The 11,161-nt window shown below is 34.0% G+C and overlaps 3 protein-coding genes across 3 annotated transcripts; 2 read left to right on the forward strand and 1 right to left on the reverse strand.

The window, feature by feature from the left end:
• The first annotated feature begins 1,112 nt into the window (after positions 1–1,112).
• Positions 1,113–3,154, forward strand: LOC114369564 (probable glycosidase CRH1). Its single transcript, XM_028326797.1, has 2 exons — positions 1,113–1,117; positions 2,468–3,154. Exons 1-2 carry the CDS (start codon positions 1,113–1,115, stop codon positions 2,997–2,999), a joined length of 537 nt encoding a protein of 178 aa, XP_028182598.1. The 3' UTR covers positions 3,000–3,154.
• A 706-nt stretch (positions 3,155–3,860) lies between these two features.
• LOC114369572 (proline-rich receptor-like protein kinase PERK12) lies at positions 3,861–7,819 on the forward strand. Its single transcript, XM_028326809.1, has 7 exons — positions 3,861–4,290; positions 4,402–4,488; positions 5,107–5,177; positions 5,275–5,351; positions 5,970–6,117; positions 6,540–6,701; positions 7,217–7,819. Exons 1-7 carry the CDS (start codon positions 3,861–3,863, stop codon positions 7,514–7,516), a joined length of 1,275 nt encoding a protein of 424 aa, XP_028182610.1. The 3' UTR covers positions 7,517–7,819.
• Positions 7,820–10,300: 2,481 nt separating this feature from the next.
• Positions 10,301–11,161, reverse strand: LOC114380329. The gene has a single exon (XM_028339333.1). The coding sequence runs from the start codon at positions 10,967–10,969 to the stop codon at positions 10,514–10,516; it is 456 nt and encodes a 151-aa protein (XP_028195134.1). The 5' UTR covers positions 10,970–11,161; the 3' UTR covers positions 10,301–10,513.

Here is an 11,161-nt window from a genome sequence, read left to right on the forward strand (position 1 = left end):
AGTCTCATTATTATTTTATTTTTTTGTAAATTTGATATTTTTAATTTAATATTTTTTTATAAAAGATACTTTAATTCCTGGGGAACATTGTCGTCACAAGCTGAAGATCAACCTTATGGGTAGATGACGCTTTAGGTGTTTTGATTTTCGTAAGAGTTTTTTTTTATAACAATTTCTTTCTAAAGTTAAACTTTTACGTCAAATCCATGCATGGCATTTATGAAACTTTAGTTTCCTTAAATCTTCAACAAATTCCAACTCACTCAACATCTTTTCCTAAGAAAAAAGAAAAGTTCTTCTAGTATCTTGGACTCGCCAAGTCTATCCCATGATTTCCTTGATTTGTTTTGCTGGTAACTTATTAATTTAGAAGATTTTTCTTTTCTTTTAATTTATTTTCCTTCTCTTGCCTTGGACTTCTGGGTCCTGTAACCTATCAAATTTGATTTTAATTATCGAGTGTATGTTACACAAGTCAATGTCAAAACCCCTTGCAACGTTTCGCACTCGCTGCATCGATTGGTTTATTGTTGCTCTTCAGCTTCAGTTCAGTCACCAAAGCAAACAATATTGGTATTTCAATTTCTTTTTTTACAATTTGATTGTATGTAATATACTTCTTTTACACCCTAAGTGCAAACATCCAACTAATACTTTTTACTTTTCTCTATTTTTTTTCACATTACATCATTTATCAATTTTCTCTCTTCTATTTCTTTCTCTTTTTTTTCCCCACCCATTAAAATGTGCATGGAACGTTTTGCTGTCACTTATATATTGTTCCTTCATTCAGGGCGCTGACTACGGTTTACATGAAATGAGTTGGGACAAATTATATTTGTCCTTAATCTGAAAATTTTAAAAGAGTCATTTACTTGAATCCGATTTCGATCCAATGAAGACTGATAAATCCATACAAGATAAAATTGCGTCAACTTGATTATTAACACAATATATTAATTTTAACATTATATATAGTTAAATTGTATAATTTGAAAAATACAAAACTTAGATTAAGATATATTTTATGATATAATTTTAAAATAAATGATATTGATATAAATATATTTATATCATTTTCGATTAGGTTATCCTGATGTTTCTTGCGTGAAATGGCGTGAGAAATGTCTCACTGGAAAAATCCTATAAGAATCGTTACCTCCAATAAATTTTGAGTTACGATTCTGTACTTCAATACTATAATGAGATTCGTCGTTAGTTAGAAGATTCTCAGTCCATGCTTTTAAAACTTAGGTTTCACACAACTTAATTTGTCAACTGGACCCAAATTCTCTCAAGAGAAGTCTAGAACAAAAACAAAATCTCTATTTAGACACATGTTAAATTTTCATTTACCCACATTTTTTTGTAAATTTCTTAAACTTCTTGAAACAATGTCGTGGTTTTTTTTTTATATAGAAATGAGTGGAATAGTGCCTCTTTATCTATTTTAACTAAAAATAAAAATAAAAAAATATAATTAAAAAAATTAACAACATGAAAATAGTAAAAATAGGGAATAATTATGAGAAGAGAAATAATAAAAATTAAAAAATTAAAAAAAAGAATAAAATGATCTAGTAAAATATGTATATCAAATAAATATATTTCCTATAGATAATGTTGTTAAATGGGTTAGAGGCCCCTTAACTTAAAGCCCAATCCAATATTATAACGATAGGTTAGGTCCGAGTCCGACAATGGCTCAAGGGACCCACATATACTGTGACGGACAAACCCTGGTCGTTATTTAGTTAGGTTTAGGTTCCCAGTTGGAAGTTGCAACCCGTTAGTCATGAAGCCCCCCAACATGTGGCGCGGTAACCCGAAATTCAAGGAGAGAACCAAAGACAAGACAAAAACGAACACTAACTCTATGCATGCATTATGGATTATGGATTATGGATTATGCATTATGCAATGCAACCATGGAAACCAACCACCTAAAATAATGCTAACACATGTACAGAACGAACGAATGAATGTTCTGGGCTTCTGAATGATTGTTTTGCATTTTGCAGAGGCAATCAATAATTTTCAAAATTATTAGTATTATTTTTTTCCCTCTTCCATTTCAACGCGTCGTCGCAACGTGCTGGCATTTTGGTTTCCCATTTTCAACGATGCGCTGGCCAAGAAGACTTCATCATCACCACCATCCCAAATTCAATTCCATTCTTCAAACAACATGAACCCCATGTTGTTGTTTTTGTTCATCTTTCTGCTTTGATCCTCAAAATGCATTGAGAAACTGTTTCAGATTATAATCTCATTTTTTTCCCCATTGGCACTGGCATTTTTTTTTTTTTTTTTTTTTAAATTTTCTTGCCATTTCTGAGAATCAAGTTGACATTTTATAGAGGATCAGAAATGGCTAATGATACATCGTCAAATGAGTCGTCTTCATCCGATTCCGACAAGGACAAGGCTTCGCCTCCGTCGCCGTCATCTTCGTCGAATGATTCAGAGTCTCCGAAAAGTGCACCATCAAAGTCTCCGCCACCATCGCCGCCTCCTTCTCCGTCACCGCCACCGCCGGAAAAATCTTCTCCTCCGCCAACAGAATCTCTGCCGGCGCCGGAGAATTCTCCGCCGCCAACTCCGTCACAATCTCCACCGCCAACTCCGTCTCAATCTCCACCACCTTCCCCTTCTCCGCCAACTCCACCATCTCCGCCGCCATCGTCAACTCCCCCGCCTTCAAAAGATTCAGCTCCTCCACCCTCTCCGTCAGAGCCACCACCGTCGCCGCCCCAGTCGTCTCCGCCACCTCCACAAAATTCTCCTCCAGCACCACAATCTCAAGCCCCTCCTCCACATTCTCTTTCGCCTCCAACTGCAATTCAAACTCCACTTTCACCTGGTTCCCATGTTACTCCGCCGCCGGCACCAACCGGTTCAGGGCCAAACCACCCTTCACCACCGCGATCTCCGCCGTCTACCCAACCGAAACCAAGCGGTGCTCTCCCGAAAAACGACCCTCCGTCCACATCACCTAGCTCCGGTAATAATACAGGAGAAACTGTTGGTCTTGCTCTCGCCGGGGTTGTCATGATTGCGTTTCTTGCTCTAGTTATTTTCTTTATATTCAGGAGGAAGCAAAAGCGTGCGGGTGTCTATGCCATGCCACCCCCTAGGAAATCTCATATGAAAGGAGGAGGTATATAGTATATATATATATATTTTGTATGATCATCTTCAATGTTACTGGTGTTATTAGCAATTCTCATAAGAACATTGTTTATGTTGGCATAACCAAAATTTAAAGGTCAAGATTGAGGCAAGGAGTTGGTATTAACCAATTCTTGGTTCAAGATCAAACAAATAATAAAGTTTGTATTAAAAATTGCACTAAAGTATTTTAATGAGTTCAATAGGCTTGTGAAATCAATGCAAAAAGTTTTTTAACTGTTAACCAATTAGGGGTCACCTTGGTATTAACAACCTAGTCATAGTTTATGTATTCATAATGTAAAATATAAAATTATAAATTCTCATTATCAACTTTTACTATTCACTTTAAAAGTCATATATTTTATATTAAATTATAATTTATTATATATGACAAATATATTGACTTTTATAATAATTATTATTATGCTGTTGTTAGAATTGTTGTGATGTTATCCTATTATCTCTTTATGTATCTTGCTTTCATGTTTAATTAATGATATGTTTGCCAACTTTCACAGTAACTACTCTAAAAGTAATATATTTTATACTAACATTGAATCACAATTTGACATATATGACAAATATATTGACTTTTATATTAATTATTATGCTTTTGTTAGAATTGTTGTGATGATGTTACCCTTTGTGCATCTTGTTTTCATGTTTAATTAATGATTTTTGGTATTATGGCTTTTCATCAAGGTGCAGATGTGCATTACTTCGTAGAGGAGCCTGGTTTTGGGAGTGGTGCACAAGGTGCCATTAATCTAAGATGTCCTTCAGAACCGGCTCAGCACATGAACACTGGCCAGTTAGTTTTTACCTACGAAAAGATCGCGGAGATCACAAACGGTTTTGCTAGCGAAAACATAATAGGGGAGGGGGGATTTGGGTATGTTTACAAGGCTTCCATGCCTGATGGTAGAGTGGGGGCACTTAAGATGTTGAAGGCTGGTAGTGGCCAGGGAGAAAGGGAGTTTAGGGCTGAGGTGGACATCATCAGCCGAATCCATCATCGGCATTTGGTGTCATTGATTGGTTATTGCATATCTGAACAGCAAAGAGTGCTTATCTATGAGTTCGTTCCTAATGGGAATCTCAGTCAGCACTTGCATGGTAACGTGAGTTTCTTTTATTTTTTAAGATATGATATGAGTTTGTGTTTTCTAAATGTATGAAGTGATGATTCTCATGTGTTTATTGTTTGTGTGTGTGTTCTGCTCACAGGAAGTGAACGGCCAATTTTGGATTGGCCAAAGAGGATGAAGATAGCAATTGGCTCTGCAAGGGGCCTGGCATATCTCCATGATGGCTGTAAGTATATCTTGCATTTGTGCTATGACATATATTATCTATTCTTACATACGATACATTAAAGTAATTGATAGGTGCCATTTCACGAGAACAATTGATAGGGAAAATGGGATATGATTTTTGCACATGGTGTAAAGAAAAATGTGGCCTAGAACAGTTTTAAGTGGGTCCAATTTTCTTACAGCTCAAGAAACTCCTTTCCTTTTTTTTTTTCTCTACAGAACTCTCGGGTTGATAGTTTATTAATTTTGATTTTGTTACCCTCTCAGTGTGTATTATGTTTGACGAAATTTACTAAAAGATATCAAAGGAATGGAAAAAAAAATTTACAGCAGAGAACTGGCCGGAAGCTTAGGGGATCTTAAAATATGAATTTCTTTTAAATCTGTACACTATCTTATGAAGTTCAAATGACACTATGAATTCCGTGTTAATTTTGAGTCTCGTCTCTTCATGGGATGTTGACAGTGTTAGATTTTGTGAACATTTCTTCAAACACAAGTAACACTGATATGTCATAACTAATCTTGTGCAGTTTTTTTCCTATTCTATCTTTCAATTATTATCTCAATGATAATTTTGAAAAACTAATTGCTAAAGTATTTTATTTGTTTCTAGGCAACCCAAAGATTATTCACAGAGATATTAAATCAGCAAACATACTTTTGGACAATGCTTATGAGGCACAGGTCAGCATATACTTTTTTTAAAGAAAAAAAATCTAATTACTTATGTTTTGCTCCCTGATTGAGTTCTGGATCATAATTTAGCCTTGTTTTAACACAGGTTGCAGACTTTGGACTTGCCAGGCTAACCGATGATTCGAATACCCACGTATCGACTAGGGTGATGGGGACCTTTGGGTAGGTTTCCTCTGTCTAAAACATAAAGCACAACATTCTAATGTACATGGACTTTCATGAAGATTATCAATTGTTATCAGTGGGAAACAAACACCTCTTTAGTTGGAAAAAGAAAGGGGAACAAAAGTTTATATGATGATATAGTATAAAAGTGGTGGTTATTAGAACAGTATTACCAACAAGGTTCAACACAGTTGGTAGATGACTGAATTTCTTAAGCATATTGATAGGGGTTTGATTGGCCATGAGTATGAAAAAAATTTTGTTGGCAGAAATAAAATCCACTTTGGTGATATCTATGCCTCGAGGGTTATTCCCATGATTTCTGGATGTGGAAATACCTTGCTTCCAAAAAAAAAACAGCGCATTCTTAAAATACTCTTATAGAGAATTATTCTCATTTGAAAATTGAAATATTACTTTGTTCAATGATTGTTGTTTATCACTGTTATTTTGGAGGCCAAGTACACTCTTTAAAGGGGTGAACTGGTTATTTTAGGTTTTGAAGCCACCCTAAGGTTTGAGTTTATAATGGAAACATTATCAAAGAAAACCTTCAGTAATGCCAAATGCTAAACTAAAACTATCATACTAACTCATTCTAGCTTCATTTCGCAGGTACATGGCTCCAGAGTATGCAACAAGTGGAAAATTAACAGATAGATCAGATGTTTTCTCTTTTGGAGTTGTCCTTCTTGAGCTTATAACTGGAAGGAAACCTGTTGATCCAATGCAGCCCATAGGAGAGGAGAGTTTGGTTGAGTGGGTGCGTCTGAACATTTTTCTTAGTTTTTCAAGTGAAATATATACGTAGTATTGAATTTGGTTAAATTATTTACTCGATCCTTATAATTGTCCTCATTTCCCTATACCAAAAAAAACTGTAAGTTTTAGTCCCTATATGTATAAAAGTTGAAGTTTTAGTCTCTATTGCTAATACCAGAGAAAACTTTCTGGTGGTAAAAATGCCACAAAGTTTTTTTGGCGATGTAAACCGCCAAAAAAATTGTGTATGGACTAAGTAAATCACAGTGCATCAAGTAAATCAAATATTTCATATTATAAATGAAGACTTAAAATCACAAACAAAAATAAATGAAAATTTCATATTTCAACACAGTGCATCAAATCAAATATTTTTAACATGATCAACTGCACTTGACATGATGGTTTTTCCTCTCTCCGCAGGCTCGTCCACTTCTCCTTCGTGCAGTTGAGACAGGTGACTTTGGTGAACTAGTAGACCCCAGGCTTGAACGGCAATATGCGGACACTGAAATGTTCAGAATGATTGAGACAGCTGCAGCATGTGTTCGTCATTCTGCTCCAAAACGACCTCGTATGGTTCAGGTGATAACAATCAATTATTGACGATTATTTTGCGTTCATCAAAACCTCTATCTACCTATTATGCTTGTGATTATTTTATATATATATATATATATGGGAAAATATATCACTGAAAGTGCTGTCATGGATAAATTAATACTTTGAAAAATAAAAAATTTAAATTTAGTTTCCGAAGGGAAAAATGCAAAAAATTGATCTTGTGGATAATTTAATGATAAATTGGTCCTTAAATTTTACAGCTTAATGTCAAATTGATCTTAAAAATAATAATTTATTGTTTTAAATATTTGCAACTAAAATGATCTCACAAATTTAACAGAGGACCAATCTTTTTGCTTGGAAGATTAAATTTAAATTTTTTATCTTTTAAATATCAATTTGTTAATGCTTCATATTCTTTGAGACAAAAAATGATTATTTACTCTGTATGATTATATGCATTTTTAACATTTCTATCTTAATTAATTCTTAACTCGTTCAGATCATTTGGTAATCCGTCCCTTGGTTTTAATCAGGTGGCTAGATCCTTAGATAGTGGTGATCAACAATATGATCTATCTAATGGGGTGAAATATGGTCAGAGCACTATTTATGATTCTGGCCAGTATAATGAAGACATTACGATATTCAAAAGGATGGTTAATGGCAGCTTTGATGATTCTGAGTTTGATATGGACAGCACGACGGATTACCGTTCAACTGTTTCAAGAGAAATGTCTGGATCCAGACATGCAAGGATGTTATATAGTGAAGGTGGTGATTCAGATTATAGAGTTTTCCACGGCCAACGGAGCAATACGCAGAACATGTCTTGAGGGAACACACATGCCAGTGCAGTGCTGTGCATAGGCATATTGGAGTTTAAAGACTTCTGGTTTTAATCAAACTAATTTTTGCCCAAACACTTTCTCCTAAAGCCAAAACTAATTTCACCAAACTCCTCTTTCAGGCCGTTGCATCAACTTACAAAGCACCAAAGGAATTTTTGGTTTACCACCATGAAAGTTGAAAAATATATTGAGACTGTCTTTGTTTGACTTGAGCCAATCAAAAACATTATTTTTCTTTTGTATGTCTTCAATTTTTGTTTTGCTTTCTTTCCCCATTCTTTTTTTTTCCCTTATAGCGGGGACATTGAAAGCTTGTAAAGTACAAGTGTTTTTTTTTTCTTTTGAAAGGATGTAAAAAGTTTGTTGAGTTTACCTTTTAATATCTATTTATAGATATCTCTTATTGATGCGGGATTAGGAAGATTGAGTTTCTTAATGCATATTTGCAATGATAGATTGAGTTTATATAAGTCATAATACTGATAAGAAGCCTTATATTTTCCATTTTGAATTTGTTTTATGGCAGTGAGTAGTTGTGAGTTGCAAATATTGAGCAGTTTTGAGACGTAGATTTTAAGAGTATACTATTTATGCTTATAGTCCAATTTTATTTTATTTTCTCTCCACTTGTGGAATGCAAGTGGCATTTGTGGATAGCAAGATGATCTATCAGTTTATCATAATGATGACTTAGCTGATAACTGTTTCATACATACAAGTCCTGAAAATCTTAGACTAACTCATCTTGCTAACCCGTTTAAGGTTTAAAATGGTTCTCACATTTTGCCATCGACAATATATTGAAAAGACATTTATTCTCACTTTTATCTATTTAATTAAAAAGGAAATAGTAAATTTTTTTATTCAAATCTCTCTCACTTTTATTTCAGTAAAGACATTAAATTTAATATAACTTGTATTAAGATAAAATATTAAAAAAATATTTTAATAAATTGTGTGTTATTTTATTTGTACGTTCATTATTCGTCAAACATGATAAAAAAGTTGTTAATTAACTTGTGCCCATTATTCAGTATTGTTCTTGTTCCGTCAAATATCATAATTTAACGAACCACGGACCCTTAGTACACTAATTTAAACCACTTCTTGTATTCCAACTATCCCATTAAAGTTAATATAGTTAACTTAAAGAATCTAAACATTAACGTAAAATTTTAATTTTAAATTAATTATGAATCCACGCATTACAAAAATGCTGTAATTTTTTAAAATACGTAATTTTAAAATAAGTAAAATTTCACTTACTAATATTTTATTAAATCATAAAAAAATAAGTAAAAAAGAAGTTGAATATAGAAAACTATAATTCTTACCAATAATATATTAGTATTATTATCTTTCCATATAATCATATTCATCTTTTACCTAATCAAGAATTTCATGAATTTTTCTTTTTAGTATCCATTATTATGCTTAAGTATCATTTGATATTACTCTAAAGAAAAGTATCATTTGATGTTGTAAATATAGAAAAATATAACATTATAGGTGTTTTTTGATTGTACCCTTCATTCATAGGCCAAGCATATCAAGGAGGGCAGTGCTGGGGTAGTTTTGGGATTTTATAAAAATTTAAAGTCAAAGGAGGTGCAAGAAGCAGTATTTATGAGGTGCAGAAAGTAAATGCCTGAAAAATAACACCAAAAGAAAAATTCTCCATTGGGCCAAAATCACTGCACCTCTGAACCACGGACCCGGGCCATGTCATTCCCACTTACTTTTTCTTTAAGTTCATACCTTTTTTTTTTTTTTTACAAATATTCTCTTAAGGGAAAAAGTTCTCGTTGTGTATTCTACTCAACATAAACTGATTTCTGTTCTGTATGTAGAACAGATTCACCACAGAAACATGTTTCTATTGTGTTAAAGTTTTTCAATTGTGCATGCTCTAGGATCCTAAATGCTAGGCAAACCTGTAAAGCCTTGAAATGTCTCTCGTTTTGCCATTGAAGATATATTAAAGCATATCAGCCATTTGACCCATTACCTCCATCTCGCCTTAAAGTTCTGCATATCCCATTCCTAAAACTATTCATTAGCCGATTCAATTGATGTTTTAACTAATCAGCAAGAGAAATAGACAAACCGAATCCATGGTTAAACAAACCATAAATATTTGACCACTATTTTGAACCATCACATGTTAGAATTGAGCTAACGGTGATACGTTTGTATAGTTGCTAAGAAGTTAGACCCCATTATCAATAGTAGTGCAAAAAAGACACTTCGTGCCTGAACTTGAAAGTTTCCTATATATGTAGTTGAGTGTAATTTGTTAAAAAAAAAAAAGAATGTAACTGTTGTTGAAAGTTAAAATAAAATGTTGTAGTGGTTATACAGGTAGAGGATAAATTTTAAAAAATATTTTTTTTTATTAAAAATCACGGTATGAGTACATGGTAAAATGTTACACTTTCTCGTTACGCGCACTTGAAGACCTTAGCTTCTTTAATGCAGAAAGAGAGGTTATAAATTCATATGATCTGGATTAGTTTCTTTAACTTCTTTTATGTTTGTTTGCTGCACAACTTCTAGTGTAGTTTTTGGCTATCTAAATAGTTGTTTCTTTTGCTTTTACTAATCTAAATCCTGTTCAAATTAAGTTTCTCAAAAGAAAAATATCTAAGTCAATTTAATTACATATAAAATCATTCAAAACCATGATTATTTTTTATCCTATCAATCCATCAAGTTCAAATTGAACCATTTCTATTTTTTTTACACTCCTTTCACTTTCACAAATCCATATTGCGGAGAGAAACACAAGCTTTTGTTTTTTAAATGTCAAAAAGGCCATAAAAAGAGGAGAGAAGATAATTATACATTTCATCTTGCAGTTGCAAATCTATTAAGAGACTGAAAAAACAGATAAGTAGAAACACATGGTATAGAGGTGGAACAGTTTCCAACAAGAAGATGGACATGTCTACATAACATAATAATGTTCTCTAACAATTCCCTTCATGGACCTGGTCTAATTTTTCCTTGGTGGCCAAGCTTCATTTCAAAAGTTCTCATGTCACCATGATGAGGAAGTGGCTTGATTCCTCTGCCTGCTCCTGCTCCTGCTCCATTAGGCTTGGAAGCCGCGATTCTCTTGTCGAATCCGAATTCGATGTCCACTTCTTTCGGACGGAAGTTGTGGTGGTTCTGCTGCTGCTGCTGCTTTTGTGGCTTAACATGTTTCTGGTTGTGGCCGTGGCTGTGGCCGCGACGGTTGCAAAGCCTTCCAAGGCAGCAAGCAACCGCAGAAATGACTATTATTATAGCCAAAACAACAAACACTGACCCAAAAGAGCCATTTGAATGGTGGGGTGGTGACTCATATGTGACACTGGTAGGGTAGACCTGGACAGGTTGCTGTTGCTGCTGCATCAGTGGCTGTGTCTGTGACTGTGGCTGAACTTGTAAAGACATCTTCAATGAGAGAATTGAGAAGAAGAAGAAGAGAGAATAGTTGTGTTGAGGGGTATGAGAATTGTGGGGAATAGGTGGATTTGGTATTAAAGCTTCAGCACTTGTTCTTTGAGTGCAGACCAAGGTAGATTTGGATTTTAACTCCTCAAGCACTCAAAGGGGATTAGGTGTGAGAAGTGGTAATGTAAATTG

This window comes from Glycine soja, chromosome 2, assembly GCF_004193775.1.
Source record: "Glycine soja cultivar W05 chromosome 2, ASM419377v2, whole genome shotgun sequence".
Lineage (NCBI taxonomy): Eukaryota > Viridiplantae > Streptophyta > Magnoliopsida > Fabales > Fabaceae > Glycine > Glycine soja.

Bases quoted from the DNA above. Each gene is read 5' to 3' on its own strand.
- LOC114369572 (XM_028326809.1), top strand. From the start codon at position 3,861: ATGGCTTTTCATCAAGGTGCAGATGTGCATTACTTCGTAGAGGAGCCT. The intron at 5,178-5,274 runs GTCAGCATATAC...GTTTTAACACAG, and splicing joins ACAATGCTTATGAGGCACAG to GTTGCAGACTTTGGACTTGC. The intron at 6,702-7,216 runs GTGATAACAATC...GGTTTTAATCAG, and splicing joins AACGACCTCGTATGGTTCAG to GTGGCTAGATCCTTAGATAG.
- LOC114380329 (XM_028339333.1), bottom strand. From the start codon at position 10,969: ATGTCTTTACAAGTTCAGCCACAGTCACAGACACAGCCACTGATGCAG.